Source organism: Triticum urartu, chromosome 7 (genome assembly GCF_003073215.2).
Source record: "Triticum urartu cultivar G1812 chromosome 7, Tu2.1, whole genome shotgun sequence".
In the NCBI taxonomy this organism is placed as follows: Eukaryota; Viridiplantae; Streptophyta; class Magnoliopsida; order Poales; family Poaceae; genus Triticum; species Triticum urartu.
Genome location: NC_053028.1, coordinates 422,480,335 through 422,508,085, shown reverse-complemented (window position 1 = coordinate 422,508,085; position 27,751 = coordinate 422,480,335). Strand labels below are relative to the sequence as shown.

The following is a 27,751-nucleotide window of genomic DNA, read 5'->3' as shown; positions in this document are numbered from 1 at the left end:
GGTCGCTGCTGGCCGAGGAGAGCCTCGCCTTGGATGATGCCGTTCCTCCCGCGCGCTGTGGGTGAAGGATGTTGTCTCAGGTGCTGCCACTCTGCGAGGATGCGGCCCGAGCGACCGCACCATGACTGGTGAGCTGACCGTTGTTCCGTTCGTCACTAGTGCCGCCGCGTGATATGAGCGAGAGAGAAGGCTCAGGCGCGGTCCACCACACAAGGTTCGCGGGCGTAGTCGGCATGCCTCCCCGCCATGTCATCCTTGCAAGCGGGCCCTATTTGTCCAGTTAGGCTTTCAAAAAAAAGGTTCAAACTAGAATTAGTCTAATTTTTGCGGCCTACCCTAAGCTTTGTACTGATATGCTAAAAAATCAATGAAAACCCAGCCACAAATGTGGTAATTGTATGCAATTAAGGAAGTGTTTGGTTGCAGATCGGTAACGCAAACGCAAACGTAATCGGATTGCAGCGTTAACGTAAACGGTATAGGCAAAAATCAAACTTTGTTTGGCTACCTACGCTGTAACGTTAATGAATACCTTGGACCTGCGCATGGAGGCAAGGAAGAAGGCAACATCGTTCCTGTCTTGGGGGCGAGGGCCCGAGAGCGAGGCTAACAGCAACGACAGCAGCGGCAGCGCCGGCGGCGGACACGACGGCGACGGTCGCAACGACGACGGCTGGTTGCGGCAGCGCAGGCAGCGGACGCGATGGCGCCGGCGGCTGGTTGTGGTGGCGACAGCGGCAGCGCCGACGGCGGTCGCAACGACGGCAGCTGGTTGCGGCGTCGGACGCGATGGTGCCGGCGGCTGGTTGCGGCGATGGCGTAGACGGCTGGTGGCGGCAGCAACGCTTTAACCATCGCAGAGGAGATAGCGAGGAGGAAGACGGCTGCAGCGGCTTTCGTTACGGATAATTTTGACCGGTAACAGATTTGTACTAGGCTGGGATCTAATACCATGTTATGGGATTATGGAGCAACGAAAACAAACAAGATTTGACGGTATCTGTTAACGCTGTAATCAGGTTACGATACAAAAGCACGAACCAAACACCTCCTAACTCTCATCCACAAATCAGAACAAAAAAGCGCAAAATGCACACTAAGACACTGACACGACGGGCCAGTGTCTACACTGTATACAGAACCCTAACGGATTATGCTTTCCCGTATAGACCAATCTCACCCGTAGCTCTCCGAAGGCCACAGTCACCAGTATCCGACCCCCGGTTCCTCCGCTCGGCCGCTCGCGCCGCCGTGCACAGCCGGGTGCCAATGGAGCGCCTACACCTCGCGGTGTCCCACCGCCCGGCTCTCCCCCTCCCCACTCCTCACAACCACCTACGCCGCCGCCATCTCCAGCTGCAGCCCTCCACTAGTTCTCTCTCCCTCTGCCGCCCCATCTCCCCTCACATCTCCCTCGCCCCTCGCCGCCACCTCCATCCTCTCCTGGCCTCCGCGTCCGCCACCCAAGCTTCAAGCCCCAACACCGAGCCCGCACCGGCGCCGGCCCCCGCCGCGGCCTCGTCCGGCGCGAAGCTGCTCCCCCTCATCGCCTCCATCGCGGTCGGCCTCGCAGTGCGATTCCTGGCGCCGCGGCCCCCCGAGGTGACTCCGCAGGCGTGGCAGCTCCTCTCCATCTTCCTTTCCACCATCGCAGGGCTCGTCCTCGGCCCGCTCCCCGTCGGCGCGTGGGCATTCCTCGGCCTCACTGCTACCGTGGCCACGGGTACGCTCCCCTTCACCGCGGCGTTCGGGGCGTTCACCAACGAGGTCATCTGGCTCATCGTCATCTCCTTCTTCTTTGCACGGGGGTTCGTCAAGACCGGCCTCGGCGACCGCGTTGCTACCTACTTCGTCAAGTGGTTGGGTGGAAGCACTCTGGGCCTATCCTACGGTCTCACCATCAGTGAGGCATGCATCGCGCCGGCCATGCCCAGCACCACGGCGAGGGCTGGAGGGGTGTTCCTTCCCATTGTCAAGTCGCTGTCGCTATCGGCCGGCAGCAAGCCGAATGATCCATCAGCGAAGAAACTGGGTGCCTACCTTGTCCAGTCTCAGCTGCAGGTACACTACAATTTACTGACGCACATGCCAAAAGACTGCGCTTTTTATTTACGAATTTAAGATATTACTGATGAATCATTGTAATCTTGGAGGTGCATTTTGCCCAGATGGTCATCAATTTTTCCCGAGATCGCTGAGTCCGTGATATGCGCTCATAGCTAGGATCACGTTCTGTTTCTCATATCCTGATAGAATACATAATTACCATTTTATCTCTATACTACATTGCTTATGGGGGTGCTCAGAATGAGTTCTTCATTGCGTCACATGGGTTGTCCATATGCTGACAAGCAAGTAGGATGGATCTTAGTAATAATTATTATACTCCTAAGATTATAATTTCTTGTGCGAAAATTTCTGTCTTGCTATTATTAATCAAGAGTTCTGTTTGCTTCCTCATTGCATCCAGAAGCATGCGTTCTGGATCATTCTTATACTTGAAAGCACCTTCACTCTGAAACTATTGGAAAATATGTGGCATTTGTATCACAAGATCTGGTTTGCATGGCATTTTTTAGTATGCTAGCTACCTGCGTTAAACACCGTGTCAGGGGCAGAACTTGATACATGTAGGCTGTACTAGTGTTGTTTGAATGGGTTTACACGGTCAACAGATAGTTGTGGTCATGGAGTCTATATATTTTTACTATTAATTAAGGGTTCTTCATAATTACTGGAATTTGACTCTGTTATGTGGGCTAGCTCATCAAATGATGGAGTCTTATTCCTTAATTAGAGTCCTGGTTGATTAAGCAAGTTTGTTAGGACTTAGGAAATAGTCCAATCAGTTTAGATTGTATTAGAGTTTGAGTAGGGCGGATGCTAGGAATCATCCGGCTGATCCGTGTGTGGGATCAGCCGGGTCGGTAGCCACTCGATCGTCTTGCCAGCCCGTATTATAAGCCATCCGATCCACCCGTCAAACCTGTTCGATTCATTTCTTTTGGAGGGTGCGGGTCGCGACTCGCGGGTACTTCTTTCACATAAAGCTACGCACACATGACACAGTGAAGCTTCTTGTTCAGCTAAGTAGCAAAGTCATCTCATATCAGTTCCGTAGCAAGTCACCCATTGCCTAATAAAAAAACGAAATTGCTATGCACACGATTGTTTGACAGACGATTTTTGCACGATGCTCCCATCGATGGCTGCTGCATGCAATACATACGTGATAAACGGTTGTAGATCTCTACAACAACAACAACAAAGCCTTTAGTCCCAAACAAGTTGGGGTAGGCTAGAGATGAAAACCATAAGATCTCGCAACCAACTCATGGCTTGGCATGTGGATTGCAAGCTTCCACGCACCCCTGTCCATAGCTAGCTCTTTGGTGATACTCCAATCCTTCAGGTCTCTCTTAACGGACTCCTCCCATGTCAAATTCGGTCTACCCCGCCCTTTCTTGACATTCTCCGCACGCTTTAGCTGTCTGCTATGCACTGGAGCTTCTGGAGGCCTGCGCTGAATATGCCCAAACCATCTCAGACGATGTTGGACAAGCTTCTCTTCAATTGGTGCTACCCCAACTCTATCTAGTATATCATCATTCCGGACTCGATCCTTCCTCGTGTGGCCACACATCCATCTCAACATACGCATCTCCGCCACACCTAACTGTTGAACATGTCGCCTTTTAGTCGGCCAACACTCAGCGCCATACAACATTGCAGGTCGAACCGCCGTCCTGTAGAACTTGCCTTTTAGCTTTTGTGGCACTCTCTTGTCACAGAGAATGCCAGAAGCTTGGCGCCACTTCATCCATCCGGCTTTGAATCGATGGTTCACATCTTCATCAATACCCCCATCCTCCTGCAGCATTGTCCCCAAATACCGAAAGGTGTCCTTCTGGGGTACCACCTGGCCATGGCTAACCTCCTCCTCACACCTAGTAGTACTGAAACCGCACATCATGTACTCGGTTTTAGTTCTACTAAGCCTAGACCCTTTTGATTCCAAGGTTTGTCTCCATAACTCTAGCTTCCTATTTACCCCCGTCCGACTATCGTCAACTAGCACCACATCATTCACAAAGAGCATACACCATGGGATATCTCCTTGTATATCCCTTGTGACCTCATCCATCACCAATGCAAAAAGATAAGGGCTCAAAGCTGACCCCTGATGCAGTCCTATCATAATCGGGAAGTCATCAGTGTCGACATCACTTGTTCGAACACTTGTCACAACATTATCGTACATGTCCTTGATGAGGGTAATGTATTTTGCTGGGACTTTGTGTTTCTCCAAGGCCCACCACATGACATTCCGCGGTATCTTATCATAGGCCTTCTCCAAGTCAATGAACACCATATGCAAGTCCTTCTGCTCCCTATATCTCTCCATAAGTTGTCGTACCAAGAAAATGGCTTCCATGGTCGACCTCCCAGGCATGAAACCAAACTGATTTTTGGTCACGCTTGTCATTCTTCTTAAGCGGTGCTCAATGACTCTCTCCCATAGCTTCATTGTTGGCTCATCAGCTTAATTCCACGGTAATTAGTACAACTCTGAACATCTCCCTTGTCCTTGAAGATTGGTACTAATATACTCCGTCTCCATTCTTCTGGCATCTTGTTTGCCCGAAAAATGAGGTTGAAAAGCTTGGTTAGCCATACTATCGCTATGTCCCCGAGACCTTTCCACACCTCAATGGGGATACAATCAGGGCCCATTGCCTTGCCTCCTCTCATCCTTGTTAAAGCCTCCTTGATCTCAGACTCCTGGATTCGCTGCACAAAACGCATGCTGGTCTCATCAAAGGAGTCGTCCAGTTCAATGGTAGAACTCCCATTCTCCCCATTGAACAGCTTGTCGAAGTACTCCCGCCATCTATGCTTAATCTCCTCGTCCTTCACCAAGAAGAGTTGGCCTGCTCCGTCCTTGATGCATTTGACTTGGCCAATATCCCTCGTCTTCCTCTCTCGGATCTTGGCCATCTTATAGATGTCCCTTTCGCCTTCCTTCGTGCCTAACCGTTGGTAGAGGTCCTCATATGCCCGACCCCTTGCTTCACCAACAGCTCGCTTTGCAGCCTTCTTCGCCATCTTGTACTTCTCTATGTTGTCTGCACTCCTATCCAGGTATAGGCGTCTGAAGCAATCTTTCTTCTCTTTAATCGCCTTCTGGACATCATCATCCTACCACCAGGTATCCTTATCTTCGCTTCTCCTCCCCCTGGACACTCCAAACTCCTCCGAGGCCACCTTACGAATGCAAGTCGCCATCTTCATCCACACATTGTCCGCATCCCCTCCTTCTTCCCAAGGGCCCTCCTTAATGACCCTCTCCTTGAACGCCTGAGCTACCTCCCCCTTGAGCTTCCACTACTTTGTTCTAGCGACTTTGGCACGCTTATCCCGCTGGACACGATTCCGAAAGCGGAAGTCAGCAACCACCAGCTTATGCTGGGGTACAACACTCTCCAGGTATCACCTTATAGTCTAGGCACGCACGCCTATCCTCTCTTCTCGAGAGGATGAAATCAATCTGGCTAGAGTGTTGGCCACTACTAAAAGTCACCAGATGTGATTCTCTCTTTCTAAAGAGGGTGTTAGCTACAATCATGTTGTAGGCTAGAGCAAAGCTTAAGACATCTTCTCCTTCTTGATTCCTGATGCCATAGCCAAAGCCCCCATGCGCCCCTTCAAAACCTGTGTTAGATGTACCCACGTGGCCATTGAGGTCTCCTCCTATGAAGAGCTTCTCACCAATCTGTACACTCCTAACCATGTCTTCCAGGCCTTCCCAGAACTCCCTCTTGGTGTTCTCATTGTGGCCTACTTGCGGGGCATATGCGCTGATAACATTGAGAACCAAGTCCTCAACTACCAGCTTGACTAGGATAATTCGGTCCCCACGTCTCTTGACATCTACCACTCCATACTTGAGGCTCTTGTTGATCAAGATGCCTACGCCATTTCTGTTTGCAGCCGTCCCCGTGTACACAGCTTGAAGCTGGTATCCTCCACCTCCTTCACCTTCTGTCCTCTCCATTTGGTTTCTTGGACGCAAAGGATATCAACACCTCTCCTCACCGCTGCATCAACTAGCTCCCGAAACGGTTGTAGATCTCTGTCGTCTGAAAATCATGCACAAACGGTCGTCCATGTAGCAGCGCTCATAAAAAAATAGCAAGTCATCCATTCTCATGCAACGACACCAGCTGCTTCATAGACAATCGACAGAGTGGCTGCTGCATACGAAGGTAGACGCGCTGCAAGCAGAGACAACATTGTCGCAACGGGTTGTCTGACTGTTGCGAGCGAAGTGTCGCAACGGGTTGTCTGACTGTTGCGGGCGTAGTGTGAGGGTGCGAGCAGTGTCGCGACGCTGGACGGTCATCTCTGCGATAACAACCCGACTACTTCGACGGCGGCGGTGATGCTACAAGGTGTGCTGTGAGGAAAACCTGGCCACTTCAACGATGTTGCGATGTCATGCTTCGACGGCTGTGGCGATGGCACGATGCGCGCGGCCGCGGTGATGCTGCGACGACAGCCCATCTGCTTCAACGGTGTTGCGACCGCATGCTTTGAAGGTAGCAGTGATGCTACGGCGACAAGTTGTCTGCTTCAATGATGTTGTGATGGCGTGCTTCGACCACCACGGCGGGTGCTTTAACAGCCGCGGTGATGCTACGATGTAAACACGGGTACTTCGATGATGTTGCATTGACACGCTTTGACGGCAGCGGCGAGTGCTTCAGTAGTCGCAACGATGCACGACGGCACGCCGACTGTTTCGATGATGTTGTGACGGCATGCTTCCAACACTAACGACTATCTTGCGGCGAACCGCGATGACGGCGTTCTTTGAACGATTGCGGCAATGCTGCGATGGCGTGCTTTGATGACCACGATGATGCTCCGACGATGGTTCGATTGCTTCGACGATGCTGTAACATCGTGCTTCCCAGCCGTAGCAGTGCTTCGATGATAGGATGGCTGTTTCAATGATGCTATGACATCAGCCCGACTGCTCCGATGATGTTGCGGTGGTATATATGTTTCGACGGCCATGACGGTGGCAGGAACGCTACTCTAAGCATTGCTATATCTAAGCAAATCATGACTCCATGTGCTTGCTAGTACCAAAATCCAACAAAGACCTACAATCAACGTCAAATATATGGCATTCTGAAATCCTTGTTTAGTGCTGGCTATGTACTTCCTCTTGAAATTGTTGGTAGCGTCACGTAAATATGTGGGGACGTGCTAAGCACTATGTGTGAAAGTGAAAGTAAAAGTAAAAAGAACCTGTTAAACGCGTCACGATAGGTGTTCACGCGAAGGCCAGAGGCTCCACGCCACACGATGGCGTGCGATCACACGGCGCACGACGCGGCTTACGAAGCCCAAAATCATCCGGCTGTTTTAGAACATTTCCCTTTGAATATACTTACCGGCTTGTCGGTCAACTCTTGTCTACTGTATAAAAGGGCCGACCCTGTAAATAAAGCAAGCAAAGAGAAATAGTGTTGTTACTTTCATCTACTTTTCAATAATTAGGGTTATGTCATCAGTAGATTATTCCAGTTTGGTACTTGAGCCATCTACGATGGTGGGCAAAGAAATCGAGATCGAGGCTGTGGAGCAGATGAAGAGCATCATGAAGCAATTGGAGGCCTTCACGCGCCAACGAGCAGAGGACCAGACGCTCCTTGCCGGGCTAGTGACGGCCCTCGAGCAATGGCTGCTGCCTTGCCCGTGGCACTAGATCCCACGGCTGCAGCGGCCATCCATTACACCACCTCCCTGTCCCAGGCCCTCCTCCCCGGCGACAATGTGCCCCTAGTGCCCCCCTCGCCAACCCTTCTCGAGCGGGGAATCATCGATTGCCCACCCCAACCACCCCTCGCTTTCCTGCCATCAACCGGCTGCTTGCTGTCGCAACACAACCCTGTGCTAACTCCTGCTAACCACCACCAGCAACCATTCCCCTTTTACCACCTCCAGCCATCTCCTTACTCACCAGCTGCCTCCTAACATCAATTTGGGCCACTTCGCACCCTCACCTTACAACTCAAATCCTACCCCCAATCCCGCCCCAATTTTGTCGCCCACCTACTAACAACAGCTCTACCATCACCAGGCGCAGATCTCTGCCGCCTTGACCGCCTTCACGCCTCCAGCCACCAACTGATTCCTTACACCAGTATGGCCGTGCCCCCTTCCACAACCCATCTATGGATCCACCCTGCCCATCACCTCCCTCGCCCCTGCCTAACCATTACCTTGGCTTTGGTTTAGGTTCCGGCATGCTCCGCTTCCACAAGCTCGACTTCCCAACATATGCTGTCTTGCTTGATCCTCTTGGTTGCCTCAATAGGTCTGAGCAGTTTTTTCATGGACAACACATGAACTAATGATGCCCAGTTTTGGTACTTACAACTCGAGCACAATTTCGACAGTTGGCCATGGGAACAGTTCAAGGAGGCTTGCCACATTCAGTTTGGGCCATCACGTCGAGCAAATCCCTTGGGTGAGTTGGCACGTTTCCCATTCACTTCCTTGGTCGTTGACTACACCAACAGGTTTCTAGCGCTCAAGTGCTGCAACAATGAGCCATTAACACCGTCCCAACAACAGTACTAGTACAAAGTAGGCTTGCCTAATGGTCTTCGCTTTGACATCGAGCTTCAACGACCATCTGACGTCCACACCGCCATTTCCTTCACCAAGGCCTATGAGCAGTGGCATTTCCTCGCAACATTACTACACTAGCCTTCTGAGCGGCCCCTCCGACCCTCCCATGATCAACGCAACTCCAATACCGCCACTTCCAGCACCACTAGCACTTGTTCTATCGTCGACCACTCCAGTGAATGCCGCCATGGCAAGTTTGGCGCCTCACCCCAATTGAGTTGGTAGAACGTCGTCGTTGGGCCTTTGCACAACATCGTCGACCACTCCAGTGAACGCTGCCATGGCAAGTTTGGTGCCTCACCCCAACTGAGTTGGTAGCACAACGAGATTTATGTTCGGTGGTCATCATTGTGCGTGGCTCTTCTTCATCGAGGCTGATGACTACGACCAAGATAGCTCCACAACTAGTAGTACCCAAGGTTCCTTGAAGAAAGGGAGAGATGATAAGTGGACCAGCCCATCAAACATGGAGTCTTGCTCTTATCCCTTAACCAGAGTCCTGATTGATTAAGCAAGTTTGTTAGAAAGAGTCTAGTTAGTTTAGAGATCGTATTAGAGTTTGAATAGATTTACCAGCTTGTTGATCAAGTCTTATGTACTATATATGTTGCTTAATGAAAAACCACATAAGGTGTTTTTTTGTCGATCAAGTCTTGTCTGCTATATATTCGATCTGAAGTTTGAATAGTCTTGGTAGATATTTGTCGTTGATCGAGTCGACGTGGCACAATGCTAGCAAGCATCGCATTCATCAACCTTAAAAACGGGCATACACATTGGTTATGCAACCGGTCGACGTATACTGGAGAGAGGTGTTTTCTTTTGGGTTTGTCCATGCCTCCTGATCGAGTGAAGCTTAATCTCGTTGAGGGGTGGACCCCCGAGTACCGTTACGATACCCGGCCCCGTGTTGTAGGCTGAATCCTCGACACGTGGTAAGCTTTCTACGTGATGTTTCCGTTCCGAGCCTGGGCTCGGAGGGAAATTCACTTGGCCCGATTGCCTAAGCGGTCGTCTCAAAAGGAAGCCAAGGTCTTGCCTGTTGTGAGAGCTCTCTTATTCCAAATGAGAGATAGGTTACAAATGATCCATGTGGTGCCTTTTATAGGCTCAAGGCCTTGTACAAATGACCACCACTACCCCTGGTGGGGAGGGAAAGCATGGGCAAAAGAGTCTATTGTAGAAAAAACTAAATGCCCCTACAAACAAAAAGAAGAGGAAGGTTATTTCAATCTTCTTTGGTCCATGAGGGATGTGCATGAGTGGGGTTAATGGGCTTCATACTTTCTTGGGTCTCTTTATCATTAGGTTGCCATTTGACTTGGCATTTGACCTTTCTTTTCATGTCTTTGATCTTCAATATTTCTTGGTGCTCTGGCTTATACAACATGGAGAACCAGGAACCTTCTGATTGATAGCTGATATTTTTATTTACAACAATATAAAGGGGCTCGGCCCCTCTCAACAAAGCAGAGAAGAATATTATCGTCTGGTTTTATCTACTTTTCAATAATTAGGGCTATGTCAGTAGTAGATTCTTCAGACTGCGCAAGAAAGCTGCTTAGATTTGCATTGGGCATGGTAGTTCAACATCAAGTTTGGAGTATTATATTGGATATTCAGTCTAAAAGTCCATCACTAAGGATGCAATTTTAGATATTTGATGTTTATACACAAGGTTGCGCTGTAGAGCTCATCTGAGTAGACGACACCATCAAATTAATAAACTGGCACTGGTGCTGAAAAAGTCTGCGAGTGTTTTGTATAAGCGTGTTGTTGGGTATGTGGAAAAAGAAAAGAGAAGGGGGGAAATTGAAGCAGCACAAGGTTGTGGAGGAACAACTCCACCTTGCTGGTTGCTCCTACACAGTGTGCAACACAAGTGTTGAAGGAACTACTTCAATGTGCTCCTTAGATATCGCTCTAGAGGCCAAATAGGCCAATGTGGCAGCAGGAGTTTAGTCCAAAACTCCTTGAGCACAAGATCTACTCCAAGATCTTAGATAAGAATACCAAGTTCTATTATAGGTAGTGGGGGGTACATAGCCTTGTCACAAGTTAGAGATGAGGACCTCTATTTATAGGACTTTGGGAAGTCTTCACATCCCAAATTCTACTTGTAGCTAGAACATTCTAGAAAACATCACTTAAGATACAATATTCCATTTATATCTAGAAGACTCTAGAAAACAGTAGCTAGGTTAAGAAAAGAAAATACTGGAGGGGACAGATGTGCGTGGAAGCTAGCTATCCATGTGCTAGAATTATGAGTTGGTTGCGAGATCTTATGAGTTTCAGCTCTAGCCTACCCCAACTTGTTTGGGACTAAAGGCTTTGTTGTTGTTGTTGAGAAGTATCTAGAAGTTTGCTCTCTTCTTCTTCTTCTTTTATTTTCCTCTATTGTTCCTCATCATTCTCCCCTGGTTGTTTGTAACTCGACCTTGAGTTATCTTCATATAGCGCTTCTTCTGGGTGGTAAGAGAGTCAAGTCCGCAACATTGTATGCCCATCTCGCCTGGAAGATCTATCACATAAGCATTATCATTGATCTTCCTCATAATAGGGAAGGGCCTATACCTTTGCTACCTAAGCTTCCCTTTAATAATGAAGGTCTTGAAGTGTGGTTTTGTAATGTCCGCTGCTCTTTGTGTGATCTGGAGCTGTTTCTGGGTATGTGCGTAGAGGATCTGGTGCGATCCTATGCATAGTGGAATACTGAGACTAAATCATTAAAATAATGATAATATGGAAGGATAAGATATGCTTTAGTATGTCGATGTTTTGGTGGAGAAATCTGAGTTTCAAAGTAAACCATGGGCAACCAACAATCCTTCTTTAAGTTTGGAAGTTCTGGTGCCGTTTCTCTGTGATATACTCCCAGAATTTCTGATGTGTTGCTTCTAGAGTGGTTGCATGTATAATTTATCTCTGTTTCACTTCTTAACCGTTTAGCTTGAATTTTAAAACTACCAATAACAGTGTCGTGTTGGTTTCTGCTGCTTGACAGGCATCTGGCAACTCCAGTGCTCTCTTTCTGACCGCTGCTGCGCAGAATCTCTTGTGTTTGAAGTTAGCGGAGGAGGCTGGTGTCAAAATTGCAAGCCCGTGGATATCATGGTTCAAGGTTGCAAGTTTGCCTGCCATCATTTCGCTTTTAGCAACACCTTATTTGCTATACAAAATATTCCCTCCAGAAATAAAGGACACTCCTGAAGCCCCTGCATTAGCTGCTCAAAAACTAAAGAAAATGGGCCCAGTGACAAAAAATGAATGGGTCATGGTTGCTACAATGATTCTTGCAGTCTCACTCTGGATTTTTGGGTAAGATTTATGTCTTTTTGACTAAAGTATTTCTCTGCACTGAGTTTACCTACTAGCAATATACTTCAGATTTATGATTGATTTACAAGAGATAAACGCATCATTAGTCATACAGCTCATGTGATATGTGTAGTCTAAGAATGTTTTAATTTTAAAGTGGCCACAAGACTTATAGTTTATGAGCAAACATGTGACATGTAAATTAAACCCCTCTCTTCCCCTCACGCTCCCAGCCATGAGGCTGTATTTTTTTTAAAAGTAACTATGATGACGCTTTAGTGTCGTTTAGTGCAAATTAAACCCCTCTCTCTTCCACGAGGTTGATGAGGCTGCGAAACCGACTTATGGCACGACGCACTTAAAAAAGGGACTTCGACTGAAGTTGTCAATCGATGACATCATCGCAGTTTCCTCCACCTATTTGTGTAGCCGTGTCGTGCGCGTCGAGAACATAATGTCAGCATTCTGATCCGATAGTAACTATCGGGGGTCTACGAGTGGTAGATCAGAATGGCGACACACAATACTCTACTCCTGCTGCTGAAATGTATTGCTTAGTGTGCCGGCTGGATATCGGAGACATCTCAGCTAGGGTTGTACAAGGGGCGCCACGGTGGCTGCAGAGGTGGGAGCTGAAGGGTTAGGTGAGGAACCATAGATCTCGCTAGTGGTGTGTAGAATGATCTGAGATGAATCTCTTGTTTCTCGAGAGGCCTATAACTTTCCTTATATATGTGGTCAGGTTAGGGTTACATTGCTCGGGTCGGTTTACAAGTTGGTGGGGGCTACTGGGTCACAGCGGACCCTGGCTTGCTGGGTGAGCTGGTTGGTTGACTTGTCCATCGAGATGATGAGACATCCCATCTAGGAGCCGGACGTGAGTCGCCAGTCCGGCCATGCTAGGGTCGCTGGGCTGGCTTTCGGCCTTGCTGACTATACCCTGGTGCCGTCCGTGTCCTTGTCACAACCCCTTTGACACCACGGAGAAGGAGGTCTGTGACGCCAACGAGCTCATCGGCCGGGTCCTCTCCGTCCACCTCGCCGCCCATGGTGCAATGGGGAAGGGAAGGGCTATGCCTTTGTCGAGTACGACGACGACTCCGAGCGTGTTCCACGACTTGCATGCCCCCTGCGTAGCTGTGGGTCAGCCCCCAAGACCTCTTCCATGACTTCTGCGGACCATCACCGCTGTGTTCGTCACTGCCACACATGCCTTCCATTGGCACCGTCTGTGCTCACATCCAGTGACAATCCGGCCACCTCCACTCCTGTGGACGCCATGGGCAAACTGGCGTGCGTGTCCTCGTAGCTCACGGACCCGTCCAGGGCCGCCATGGGCTGCTCCATGGCCCTGCCTAGCGCCGAGCATGGACAGTAGGTCCGTAAACAAACCGAGCTGCCACCCAGGCTCAGCTCGAGCTCGATTTCCATCACAAGCCAAAAGGTTAGCTCGAGCTCGGGTCGTGAGCTTAGGCATGAGGTTGCGCTCTACTAGCTGAAGGCTTTACAAGCTTGCAGAACTCTTTATTTTTTATATTTAACAAATTCAACCAGCACATCTGTTAGACGGCACAAATTAGAGTATACTGGCCAAGATGACAACAACACAAGCCTCTATTTATTGCTGGAGCTCTGCCGTGCTCTGTATCAGCAACCGATGTGGTATGAACTGGAGTGCTCCAACGCACATGCATTAACGATGAGTTACTAGGCTGCAAAAGGCTTCATTGCCTCAGGAGTGAAGTCCCGTGAGGTGCCCAGACTTGTGCATATCAGGTAGTAGTGGCAGGGGTATGATAACATTGGGCCTACAGTTATTTGCTGAAAGAGCTGGAACGTTGAGCATGCTCGTTCTACCGAGCCTTTGCGAACCGTTCAAGCTTGAGCTCGCCAGGTTCGTGAGCTTCACATCAGGCTTGAGCTCAGCTTGTTTAGCTCTCAAGCCAAGCTCGAATCCAGCCTGGAACGAATCAAACTCGAACAACATGACGAGCCCAAGCTTTTTTTACAGCCCTAACGGCCAGCCCCTGAACCCCAGTGCCGTGGGCGGCGACACGCTGTGCTGTCGGACAAGAGGGCATGCGGCGGCGAGCATGAGCGCCACCGAGCCATGGCTAGGAGCGCGAGGGGAAGAGGGAGGTTTAAGTTGCACATTAAACCACTCTAAAGATATTATCAGGGTTTATTTTGTAAAAAGACGGCCTCATCAGCATGCCATGTCAGCTGTGGTTACTCCGCAAAAGGGTATGTGATCTGTTTGCTCATAAACAAATGCGACCGCTATTTAACAATCTAATAGTTCTGTGACTAAAGTACTCATCCTGCGTAAGCAATATGACTAATGGTGCGTTTGTCTCCATTTATATCTACTTGTTATCTGCAGTGTTGCTTGCAGTTTCACGAACTGCATATCTTGCTGCTTCTCTTATTACGTTACACCTTTTGTGAAAGCAGACACACATACACATCACATGATTACAAATACTTCTATGGTTGGCTCTGCTGACTTTGTAGTTGTGTCCAGTTGTCGAAACTAAGAGGGACCTAACATGAATTAGGCACTATTTAATTAAGATACTGGGGATGACTGTCTAGCTCACGATCGGTGGTGCTGACGGGTTGCCCCTGGATGACGTCTCCAGTTATAACAAACTATCATCATTAGACTCCAATAGATGATGTAAAATAGGGCACCAAATTGTGGTTCGAGTAAAATTTACATCACCTAAAAGTGCTATTTTACATCACCAAAAACCTCCAACTCCGATAGATGATGTAAAATAGGGCACTAGCGCTCCAAGAGGTGATGTAAAATAGAGCAGCCGCACAACAGCCGCTCCACAATTTCATACATATGTGAACCAAATCATTTCAAATCAATCCTAAACCTAAACCGGCATTGAAAGTACCTCTATGAAAAAACTGGTTTAGGAGTAAAATAGTTGCCCATCAATCTTGCGTGAGCCTCGAGCTGTTCTCTTCGTGTGCTCACGGCCAAACATGGAACCGCCATGCTTCGGCCTCTTCTTGTGCATCATCAAGAGCAAAGCAATCACGAGCGAAATAGTGTCCTCTTTGTCGGCCAAATCATATTCCTCATCCGATGAGGAATCATCCCAAACAGAGGAGTCACATGAGCTCATCTACAATACGGAAATCTCCATGAAAGTACTTCTTTCGTGCACGTTAAAAAAACCATGACAGGTTTAGGATATTTTTATCTTGTGCAATATTTGTCGAACACCTTGTGCACGAGGAGGAGAAAACTGGGCGGCTGCTCGTCGGAGCAAAGATGGTAGCCGTGCTGGCGACGAGACGCTCACTAAGGCCTCTTCTACGCCTCGTTGACGCGTGCCGGTTGGGGGCTGCCCGTGATTTTGGTGACATGGTGCCGGCGGCGCCGACCAAAATCATGGCGGTCGCGCGACTGCCCGCGGTAGCACCGGTGGCCAGAAGTCCTATCCCGGACAACGGCCATGAGCTGCGAGAGTCGGCGCTCTGGCCAACAGCCGAATCGGACAAAACATGGCGCGGCGGCAGGACCTTCAGCGGCTGGATGGGGTCGCAGCGAACTCAGGGGAGGATGGACGAGCGGCGGCCGCAGCCTTCCCTTGCAAAATTGCTGGCAGCGGTGGTCGGGTGGACGAGCGGGCGGCAGGAGCGGCGTAGGAATGTTCCACGCGGCAGTTGGGCTACGCCACGACTGCACAAGTTTTGCTCGAGCGACACAAGTTATGCAAATTTGCATCACTTGGTGGCCTATTTTATGTTAGAGTTATAATATAAGTCATGTACCCCTTTATATTTATCCCGTTGTATGAGGGGTTTCCTGCATATGTTCCACACCTGTACATGTATATATATATCGGCCTATGGCCTCATGGGAATACAAGTTGCATATTTCCTAACATGGTATTAGAGCTAGGTCAATTTTTTGCATGCTGCAACTCGTGCCATTGATCCGCTCCTGCCGCCGGCCGCTGGGTTTTCATCTGCCCGCCTCGCCCCGCGGTCTTCCTCTGTTCCTCCCGATCGATCCGATCGCGTTGAGCCGCCGTCTTCCGTTCCCTCGCCAGGTCTCCCGATCGAACCGATCGCTCTGCCCCGCCCCGCAGTCGGGCCTTGGGCCTCTGGTCGCCATCGCCCCGCAGTCGGGCCTCTCCCGACCGCGCTCGCCCCGGGCCTCTCCCGATCGATCGCTCCAGTCACCAGATCGCCCCGCCACCAACCCTCTGGATCGATCGCGCTCGTGCACTCCTGGTTCGCTCCAGCCACCAGATCGCCCTGCCACCAACCCTCTGGATCGCCTTCTGCTCTGGAGCGGCGGCCACCAGCTACCGATTTTCGCCGCCCTTGCCGGATTCTGCCGCTGATCTCCGTCGTTCTGCTGCTGGTTGTGTCTTCGTACGCTATCTCTAGTCGGTTCCAAAAAAAAAATGTCTGCTGCATCGGGCTATGTTGCTGTCCCTCGCTGTCCGGTGATCTTTGATGGTACTAACTACACCGAGTTTACTGGCTTCATGCGCATTCACATGCGTGGCATCCGTCTTTGGGGTGTTCTTTCTGGCGAGGTCTGCTGTCCGCCACGTCCAGTTCCTCCGGTGGCCCCTACTCCGCCAACTCCATCGGTTCTTCCTACGGATGCTAATCAGGTCGCCAAGGATGCGGCTAAGCTTGCTGATGAGGCTGCTGATCGTGCTTATGATGAGAGGGTTTTGGCTTATGAGGAGGCTCTTCAGACGTATCATGGTGCTCTGTCTGTTTACACCCAGTGGCTTGATGATGATGCTCGTGCTGCAGCTGTTCTCACTGCTAGTGTTCTGCCTCAGTTTGCTTCTGAATTTCTGGGTCTTCCTACTGTCTTTGAGATGTGGACCCGTCTTCGTGAGCGCTATCAGCCCTCTGGTGATGCCTTATACCTCTCTGTGATCCGTCAGGAGCATGCTCTTCAGCAGGGTGACTCTACTGTTGATGACTTCTATGCACAGAGTTCTGCTATCTGGCGCCAGCTTGATTCTCTCCGTAGTGTTGGGTGTCGTACCTGCCCCTGTTGCCAGGCTGTCCAGGCCAATTTGGAGTTTCATCGCGTCTATGAGTTCCTGTCTCGGCTCCGTAAGGAGTTTGAGCCCCGGCGTGCTCAGTTGTTTGCTCGTGGCCGTATTTCTCTCATGGAGGCGCTTTCTGAGATTCGTGCTGAGGAGACTCGCTTACGTGGTGCTGGTTTGCTGGAGGTTCCCTCTGTGCTTGCTACTCGTGCTCCTACGCCACCTGCTCCATCGACCACTTCTCGCTCGAGTGCTCCGCCGCTCTTGCCCACTCCTTCTGGAGGCTCCGGTCGCCCCCGTCCACATTGCGCCTATTGCAACAATGATGGTCATCTTGAGTCTCAGTGCTACACGAAGAAGAAACACCTGCGCAAGGCTCGCTCATCATCTTCAGGGACTTCGTCATCTACCTCGACAGCTTCAGCCATTGCTTTGACTGAGCAGGATATTCTGCGACTTAAGCGTCTGCTCGCGGCTTCAGGTTCTTCCTCGACGGGTACTGCTGGTTCTGTGACTGATGCTTCCCGCACTGAGCAATCACCCTCTACACAGTCAGGTACATCCCCATGGGTTCTGGACTCTGGAGCTTCTTTTCATATGTCTTCTCATTCTTCCACTTTGTCCTCTCTTCGATTACTGGATTCTCCTATTCATGTCCTCACTGCTGATGGTACTCCCCTTTTTGTTGCTAGTAGAGGCAATCTTACTACTCCTTCTTATTCTGTTCCTGATGTTGCTCATGTTCCTCGACTTACCATGAATTTGTTTTCTGCTGGTCAACTTACGGATTCTGGTTGTCGCGTCATCCTTGACGTTGACTCTTGTTCTGTCCAGGACCGTCACACGCACACTCTGGTTGGGGCTGGCCCTCGCCGCCGTGATTCTCAGGGTCTTTGGGAGTTGGACTGGCTTCATGTTCCTTCTGCTGCCACCACCATCGCCAGTTCTCCCGCTTCTGTTGCCTCCGTCACTGGTTCCTTCCAGCAGTGGCATCATCAACTTGGTCATCTGTGTGGTTCTCGGTTGTCTTCTTTAGTTCGTCGAGGCCTTCTGGGGTCTGTCTCAGGAGATGTCTCTTTAGAGTGTCAGGGTTGTCGTCTTGGCAAGCAGATTCAGTTACCATATTCACATAGTGAGTCCGTGTCTAAGCGTCCTTTCGATTTAGTCCATTCTGATGTATGGGGTCCGGCCCCTTTCGCTTCGAAAGGTGGTCATAAATACTATATTATTTTCATAGATGATTTCTCTCGTTACACATGGCTTTATTTCATGACTTCTCGTTCTGAGGTGTTGTCTATTTATAAGCGTTTTGCTGCCATGGTTCATACTCAGTTCTCTTCACCCATTCGTGTTTTTCGTGCTGACTCCGCTGGCGAGTATATCTCTAAGATGTTGCGTGGTGTTCTTGCTGAGCACGGGACTCTCTCTCAATTCTCTTGTCCTGGTGCTCATGCTCAGAATGGTGTGGCTGAGCGAAAGCATCGACATCTTCTTGAGACGGCTCGTGCATTGATGATTGCTGCCTCTCTCCCGCCTCATTTTTGGGCTGAGGCCGTCTCCACATCCACCTATCTTATCAATATACAGCCTTCCGCTGCTCTACAGGGTGGTGTTCCTTTCGAGCGACTTTTTGATCGTTCTCCCGATTATTCGATGCTTCGCTCGTTTGGTTGTGTTTGCTATGTTCTTCTTGCCCCTCGCGAACGCACCAAACTGACCGCTCAGTCTGTTGAGTGTGTCTTCTTAGGCTACAGTGATGAGCATAAGGGCTATCGTTGTTGGGATCCTATTGGTCGTTGGATGCGTATCTCTCGAGATGTGACTTTTAAAGAGTCTCGTCCCTTCTACCCACGCCCATCTTCCTCGACTTTTTCAGTGCAGGATATCTCTTTCCTCACTTTTCCTGACTCACTTATCACCCCCGCCGACATTGTACCTCTCCGTTCCACTTCCTCTCCTTCTCCACATCTAGTTGACTTGCAGCCACCATCCTCCCCGGTCTCCTCGCCTAGCATGTCACCGGGTTCTCCACCTTCATCTCCGGTGACTTCCTCCCCGGTCTCCTCTCCCAATCTGTCACCGGATTCTACACCTTCATCTCCAGTGACTTCTTCGTCGCCACTCCCTGATTCTACCTTGCCGATTCCTCCTTCTATTATTCCATCTCTTCCTCAGCATTACACTCGTCGTCCACGACCAGTCGATGCCTCTGTGGATGGGTCGTCATCTTCCTCTCAGCCTACTTATGGCTTGCGTTCTCGTCCTCGTCCGCCTGTTGATCGCTTTGGATTTCCCACCGCTGGTGCTGCTGTTCTTGAGCCGACTTCTTACCGTCAGGCTGTTGTTCATCCTGAATGGCAGTTTGCGATGGCAGAGGAGATTGCTGCTCTTGAACGCACTGGTACCTGGGATCTTGTTTCTCTTCCTCCCGGAGTCCGTCCGATCACTTGTAAGTGGGTTTACAAGGTTAAGACTCGCTCTGATGGTTCTCTTGAGCGTCACAAAGCTCGTCTTGTGGCTCGTGGTTTTCAGCAGGAGCATGGTCGTGATTATGACGAGACTTTTGCTCCTGTGGCTCATATGACCACTGTTCGTACACTTCTTGCCGTTGCCTCTGCACGCCACTGGTCTATATCTCAGCTTGATGTTAAGAATGCCTTTCTTAATGGTGAGCTGCGTGAGGAGGTGTACATGCAGCCACCATTTGGGTATTCTGTTCCTGATGGCATGGTATGTCGTCTTCGTCGCTCTCTCTATGGTCTTAAGCAAGCCCCCCGCGCCTGGTTTGACCGCTTTGCCTCTGTGATCACTGCTGCTGGTTTTTTAGCAAGTGCTCATGATCCAGCATTGTTTATTCACCTTTCTCCTTGTGGTCGGACTCTTCTTCTTTATGTTGATGACATGATCATCACGGGGGATGACCCCGAGTATATTGCCTTTGTAAAGGCCCGTCTTAGTGAGCAGTTTCTTATGTCTGATCTTGGACCCCTTCGCTACTTTCTTGGGATTGAAGTCTCTTCTACCTCTGATGGCTTTTTTATATCCCAGGAAAAGTATATCCAGGATCTTCTTGCTCGTGCTGCTCTTACTGACGAGCGCGTTGTTGAGACTCCTATGGAGCTCAATGTTCACCTCCGTGCTACTGATGGTGATCCTCTCCCTGACCCGACGCGTTATCGTCATCTTGTTGGCAGTCTTGTCTATCTAGCTGTCACTCGTCCGGACATCTCTTATCCGGTTCATATTCTGAGTCAGTTTGTCTCTGCCCCCACCTCGGTTCACTATAGTCATCTCCTTCGTGTTCTTCGATATCTTCGAGGCACGATCTCTCACCGTCTATTCTTTCCTCGCTCCAGTTCTTTACAGCTCCAGGCCTATTCGGATGCTACGTGGGCTAGTGATCCTTCCGATCGCCGTTCACTTTCTGCTTACTGTGTTTTTCTTGGTGGTTCTCTCATTGCCTGGAAGACGAAGAAACAACTTGCAGTTTCCCGTTCGAGTGCCGAGGCTGAGTTGCGAGCAATGGCTCTTTTGACGGCAGAGGTGACTTGGTTACGGTGGTTACTTCAGGATTTTGGTGTTTCTGTCACTACACCGACTCTGCTTTTATCTGACAGTACAGGTGCTATCAGCATTGCACGCGATCCTGTGAAGTATGAGCTCACCAAGCATATTGGTGTTGATGCTTTCTATGTGCGCGCTGCTGTGCAGGATCAGGTTATTGCTCTTTAGTATGTGCCTTCCGAGTTACAGTTTGCGGATTTCCTGACGAAGGCTCAGACTAGAGCACAACATGGCTTTTATCTCTCCAAACTCAGTGTTGTTCATCCACCATGAGTTTGAGGGGGGGTGTTAGTTATAATATAAGTCATGTACCCCTTTGTATTTATCCCGTTGTATGAGGGGTTTCCTGCATATGTTCCACACCTGTACATGTATATATATATCGGCCTATGGCCTCATGGGAATACAAGTTGCATATTTCCTAACATTTTACACCATGCCCTATCCCTCTAGTAAAAATAATTGCATCTACATCATCTATTGGAGCACCGATTTTGCCCCTGGTGGTGCTAAAATATGTTATTTTTTCATCCACATCATCGATTGGAGATGCTCTTATGGTACAGAAATTTGTTCCCTCCAGAATTTTATGAAGTTTCCTTTATCAGTCTGACGTAAAGTTCAACGGGTTTAAAACTAATTCCATTGTCTTGAAAAAGGTATGCGTCGTTTTGTTTTCAACTATAGAAGTCATGCATTTTTGTTGGTTGCACCTAACTGACATTTGTACCCAAACAAATATTTGCTCCCCTCGTACAACAACTATGAACCCTTTAGTCCCAAACAAATTGGGGTAGGCTAGAGCTGAAACCCATAAGATCGCACAACCAACTCATGGTTCTGGCACATGGATGGCTAGCTTCCATGCATCCCTGTACATGGCTAGTTCTTTGTCGATACTCCAGTCCTTCAAATCCCTCTTTACGGACTCCTCCCGTGTCAAGTTCGGTCTACCCTGACTCTCTTGGCATTATCATCATGCCGTTCGCTATGCATAGGAGCTTCTAGAGGCCCGCGTTGAATATACCCAAACCATCTTTGACGATAGTGGACAAACTTCTCTTCAATCGGTGCTACCCCAATCCCATATAACATCATTCCATACCCGATCCTTTCCTATGTGGCCACACATCCATCTCAACATGCGCATCTCCGCTACACCTAACTGTTGAACATGTCATCACCTTTTAGTCAGCCAACACTCAGCACTATACAACATTGCAGGTCAAATCACCGTCCTATAGAACCTGCCTTTTAGCTTTTGTGGCACTCTCTCGTCATAGAGAACACCAGAAGCTTAGCGCCACTTCATCCACCCGGCTTTGATTCGATTCGATTGTTCACATCTTCATCCATCCTTGTGCATCATTGACCCCAAATATCGAAAGGTGTCCTTTTGAGGTACCGCCTGCCCATCACCTGCCCATCAAGGCTAATCTTCTCCTCCTCGTGCCTAGTAGTACTGAAACCGCACCTCATGTACTCGGTTTTAGTTCTACTCAGCCCAAACCCTTCCGATTCCAAGGTTTGTCCCTATAGCTCTAATCTTATATTAACCCCCGCCCGACTATCATTGACTAGCACCACATCATCCTCAAAGAGCATACACCATGGGATATCTTCTTGTATATCCCTTGTGACCTCATCCATCACGAAAGCAAAAAAATAAGGGCTCAAAGCTCCCTGGTGCAGTCCTATTTTAATCGAAAAGTCATCAGTGTTGCCATCACTTGTTCGAACACTTCCATAGCATTGTTGTACATGTCCTTGATGAGGGTAATGTACTTTGTTGGGACTTTGTGTTTCTCTAAGGCACACCACATGACATTCCGCGACATCTTATCGTAGGCCTTCTCCAAGTCAATGAACACCATATGCATGCTCTTCTTTTGCTCCCCGTATCTCTCCATAAGTTGTCGTACCAAGAGAATGGCTTCCATAGTGGACCTCCCACGCATGAAACCAAATTGATTTTTGGTCACGCTTGTCATTCTTCTTAAGTGGTGCTCAATGACTCTCCCATAGATTCATTGTATGGCTCATCAGCTTAATTCCATGGATTTAGTACAATTCTGAACATTCCCCTTTTCTTGAAGATTGGTACTAATATACTCCGCCTCCATTATTCTGGCACCTTGTTTGCCCGAAAAATGAGGTTGAAAAGCTTAGTGAGCCATACTATTGCTATGTCTTCGAGGCCTCTCCACTCAATGGGGAGACAATCAGGGCCCATCGCCTTGCCTCCTTTCATTCTTTTTAAAGCCTCCTTGACCTTAGACTCCTGCATTCGCCGCACAAAACGCTTGTTGTTATCATCAAAGAAGTCGTCTAGTTCAATGCTAGAGCTCTCATTCTCTCCATTGAACAACTTGTCGAAGTACTCCCGCCAACAACAACAACAATAGAGCCTTTAGCCCCAAACAAGTTGGGGTAGGCTAGAGGTGAAACCCGATCTCGTGACCAACTCATGGCTCTGGCACATGGATAGCAAGCTTCCACGCACCCCTGTCCATAACTAGTTCTTTGGTTATACTCCAATCCTTCAGGTCTCTCTTAATGGACTTCTCCCATGTCAAATTCAGTCTACCCCGAGCTCTCTTGACATTCTCCGCACGCTTTAGCTGTCTACTATGCATTGGAGCTTCTGGAGGCCTTCGCTGAATATGCCCAAACCACCTCTTACGATGTTGGACAAGCTTCTCTTTAATTGGTGCTACCCCAACTCTATCTCGTATATCATCATTCCGGACTCGATCCTTCCTCGTGTGGCCACACATCCATCTCAACATACGCATCTCCGCCACACCTAACTGTTGAACATTATCGTACATGTCCTTGATGAGGGTAATGTATTTTGCTGGGACTTTGTGTTTCTCCAAGGCCCACCACATGACATTCCGCGGTATCTTATCATAGGCCTTCTCCAAGTCAATGAACACCATATGCAAGTCCTTCTGCTCCCTATATCTCTCCATAAGTTGTCGTACCAAGAAAATGGCTTCCATGGTCGACCTCCCAGGCATGAAACCAAACTGATTTTTGGTCACGCTTGTCATTCTTCTTAAGCGGTGCTCAATGACTCTCTCCCATAGCTTCATTGTTGGCTCATCAGCTTAATTCCACGGTAATTAGTACAACTCTGAACATCTCCCTTGTCCTTGAAGATTGGTACTAATATACTCCGTCTCCATTCTTCTGGCATCTTGTTTGCCCGAAAAATGAGGTTGAAAAGCTTGGTTAGCCATACTATCGCTATGTCCCCGAGACCTTTCCACACCTCAATGGGGATACAATCAGGGCCCATTGCCTTGCCTCCTCTCATCCTTGTTAAAGCCTCCTTGATCTCAGACTCCTGGATTCGCGGCACAAAACGCATGCTGGTCTCATCAAAGGAGTCGTCCAGTTCAATGGTAGAACTCCCATTCTCCCCATTGAACAGCTTGTCGAAGTACTCCCGCCATCTATGCTTAATCTCCTCGTCCTTCACCAAGAAGAGTTGGCCTGCTCCGTCCTTGATGCATTTGACTTGGCCAATATCCCTCGTCTTCCTCTCTCGGATCTTGGCCATCTTATAGATGTCCCTTTCGCCTTCCTTCGTGCCTAACCGTTGGTAGAGGTCCTCATACGCCCGACCCCTTGCTTCAGTGACAGCTCGTTTTGCGGCCTTCTTCGCCATCTTGTACTTCTCTATGTTGTCTGCACTCCTATCCAGGTATAGGCGTCTGAAACAATCTTTCTTCTCTTTAATTGCCTTTTGGACATCATCATTCCACCACCAGGTATCCTTATCTTCGCTTCTCCTTCCCCTGGACACTCCAAACTCCTTCGAGGCACCTTACGAATGCAAGTCGCCATCTTCATCCACACATTGTCCGCATCCCCTTCTTCCTCCCAAGGACCCTCCTTAATGACCCTCTCCTTGAACGCCTGAGCTACCTCCCCCTTGAGCTTCCACCACTTTGTTCTAGCGACTTTGGCATGCTTATCACGCTGACACGAATCAGAAAGCGAAAGTCAGCATCCAGCAGCTTATGCTGAGGTACAACACTCTCCAGGTATCACCTTACAGTCTAGGCACGCACGCCTATCTTCTCTTCTCGAGAGGATGAAATCAATCTGGCTAGAGTGTTGGCCACTATTTAAAGTCACCAGATGTGATTCTCTCTTTCTAAAGAGGGTGTTAGCTACAATCATGTCGTAGGCTAGAGCAAAGCTTAAGACATCTTCTTGATTCCTGATGCCATAGCCAAAGCCCCCATGCACCCCTTCAAAACCTGTGTTAGATGTACCCACGTGGCCATTGAGGTCTCCTCCTATGAAGAGCTTCTCGCCAATCGGTACACTTCTAACCATGTCTTCCAGGCCTTCCCAGAACTCCCTCTTGGTGTTCTCATTGTGGCCTACTTGCGGGGCATACTCGTTGATAACATCGAGAACCAAGTCCCCAACTACCAGCTTGACCAGGATAATCCGGTCCTCATGTCTCTTGACGTCTACCAGACCACCAATCCATACTTGAGGCTCTTGTTAAGCGAGATGCCTACTCCATTTCTGGTTGCAACTGTTCCCGTGTACCACAACTTGAAGCCGGTATCCTCCACCTCCTTCGCTTTCTGTCCTCTCCATTTGGTTTCTTAGACGCAAAGGATATCCACACCTCCCCGCCATATCAACTAGCTCCCGAAGCTTACCTGTCAAGGACCCTACGTTCCAGCTACCTAACAGACCCTCCTAGGCTCAGCTAGCTTCCTTACCCTTCGCACTCGTCGAGTCAAATGCGAAGACCCTTGCTCATTTTCCACTACAACAGGGCGTCGACGTAGCGCGCCACTAAGGATGCGACGACCCGATCCTTGCTCACTTGCCACCGTATCCAGATCATGATACGGCGGGCTGGGGGGGGGGGGGGGGCGGCCCTTGCCCATTTGACAGCACACCCGGGCTCCGATGTGGCGCGTCGCTGAGAGCAACAAAAATCTTTTGAGTTTCATCTCCAATAAGAGTGGCTGACTTTTCACGTTGGCTCGCCAAGCCTATCACAACCCTCCTCCTTTACCCGGGCTTGGGACCAGCTATGTTGAGACAACATAGGCGGAGTTGTCGAAGTACTCCCGCATCTATGCTTAATCTCCTCGTTCTTCACCAGGAGCTGATCTGCTCCGTCCTTGATGTGTTTGACTTGGTCAACATCCTTCGCCTTCCTCTCTCGGATCTTGTCCATCTTAGGGCCAGTTCTTTTGGCGGCTTTTTTGGGCTTCTAGAATAAGCTGCCCCCTACCGAGCTTATTCTGGAAGCCCAACCAAAATTTCTTTTTGGAAGCCTACTAGTCAAGTCTTAATTGGTAGGCTTCTAAAAAAATAAATTTGGTTGGCAGCTTATTCTAGAAGTCAGCAAAAGAACTGGCCCTTATAGATGTTTCTTTCGCCTTCCTTCGTGTCTAAGTGCTGGTAGAGCTCCTCATACGTCCGGACCCCTTGCTTCACTCACAGCTCGCTTTGCGGCCTTCTTTGCCACCTTGGCTGCCTGATCGTAGTAGTAAATAAAACTGAAATCCTTTAAGTTTTACTTATGCCTTCATTGTTTGGAAATACTGTTATGTTCTTCCTGCGCAGGGATTATGTGATTGTTTGCTTCCAAAATCTCGACTTGCAGTCACATTCTGTATGGCATGGAATTTTTGTAAATGTTTTCGTAAGAGGCAGCATGGTGACAACAAGATTAGAAGTAGGAAACTAAAACAGCGACAGAAGTTCTTAAAAGTGCAACACCATGCCTGTTTTTACAAATAGATAGAAATGTGTAATTATTTGTTTATTATTCAAAATATAGCTTCATGTTGAACTGTTGTACACTTTGTTTTTCAGGGATGCTATTGGTGTGTCGAGTGTTGTTGCTGCAATGATTGGGCTTTCAATTCTTCTTCTACTTGGAGTGATGAACTGGGATGATTGCTTGAATGAAAAGTCTGCGTGGGACACTTTAGCTTGGTTTGCTATTCTAGTGGGAATGGCAGGGCAGCTCACTGACCTCGGGATTGTGTCATGGATGTCAAACTGTGTTGCAAAGGTTCTTCAGTCTTTCTCATTGAGTTGGCCTGCAGCATTTGGTGTTCTTCAGGCCTCCTATTTCTTTATTCACTATCTATTTGCAAGCCAAACTGCACATGTTGGAGCTCTATACTCGGCGTTTCTTGCCATGCACCTAGCAGCTGGTGTTCCTGCTATACTCTCAGCACTTGCTCTGACGTACAATTCAAATCTCTTTGGAGCACTAACACATTATAGCAGTGGGCAGTCCGCGGTTTACTATGGAGGTAATTTTACTTGAGATTCAAATTTATGCATGTTCACAAGCACTTGTGTGTTACATGCCTGTCAATTTACATTGTCCAGTTTGGTGTTTCAATGTAAAAACACATCTAAACAAAACCATTTTTCTGATATATCGGGTTGTTTGTCCTGTTTCTTAAAAAAAAGAAGCAACGTTCCATTTAAGTATGGGGAGTGTATAAACCACCTTCAAGATTGTTGCATAGAACAACACCATTCCAATGCCTCGTTCGGAAACCACGAGTCCATATACACAAGCTGACATTTAAAGAAGTCCTTTTTTTAATGTATTTAACTGTTAGATTTCTCATATCAGGGCTTTAACCAAATTCTTGTTATTTTGCACTGCAGCTGGGTATGTTGACCTTCCTGATGTATTCAAGCTGGGGTTTACAGCAGCAGCGATTAATGCTTTGATTTGGGGAGTAGTTGGTACATTTTGGTGGAAATTCTTGGGTCTTTACTGAGGATTTCTGCGGTGTAAGTTGATGGAAATTGTTCTTTACTGCACCAGAAACCTATGTGGCTCACCATTTGGAGTGAGCTCATCTTTCTTCAGAGGTGCCTGTTGAAATGTATAATAAGAGAGGGATGTTCACCGCTCAGAACTTTGAACATGCTACATTTGTGAAGACCCAGAAGGGTTCACATAGTTTTCAAGACTGCATTGTATCTCTATTTTGCAGAACTAAATGCAATGTAGGGATGAGTTTAGATCTGGAAGCTCTGTATTTTCTTGATGTGGATATTGCGTATGCAATGACTTTTTTTGTGTGCCAACAATG

At 48.7% G+C, this 27,751-nt stretch overlaps 1 protein-coding gene across 1 annotated transcript; it reads left to right on the top strand.

Annotated features, from left to right (window-relative positions):
* The first annotated feature begins 1,169 nt into the window (after window positions 1-1,169).
* On the top strand, window positions 1,170-27,684 carry LOC125520535 (dicarboxylate transporter 2.1, chloroplastic-like). The gene is made up of 4 exons (XM_048685488.1): window positions 1,170-2,061; window positions 11,714-12,027; window positions 26,502-26,950; window positions 27,318-27,684. The coding sequence occupies exons 1-4, from the start codon at window positions 1,270-1,272 to the stop codon at window positions 27,431-27,433; spliced, it is 1,671 nt and encodes a 556-aa protein (XP_048541445.1). The 5' UTR covers window positions 1,170-1,269; the 3' UTR covers window positions 27,434-27,684.
* Window positions 27,685-27,751: the final 67 nt, after the last annotated feature.

Bases quoted from the DNA above. Each gene is read 5' to 3' on its own strand.
- LOC125520535 (XM_048685488.1), top strand. From the start codon at position 1,270: ATGGAGCGCCTACACCTCGCGGTGTCCCACCGCCCGGCTCTCCCCCTC. The intron at 2,062-11,713 runs GTACACTACAAT...GCTGCTTGACAG, and splicing joins TTGTCCAGTCTCAGCTGCAG to GCATCTGGCAACTCCAGTGC. The intron at 26,951-27,317 runs GTAATTTTACTT...TTTGCACTGCAG, and splicing joins GTCCGCGGTTTACTATGGAG to CTGGGTATGTTGACCTTCCT.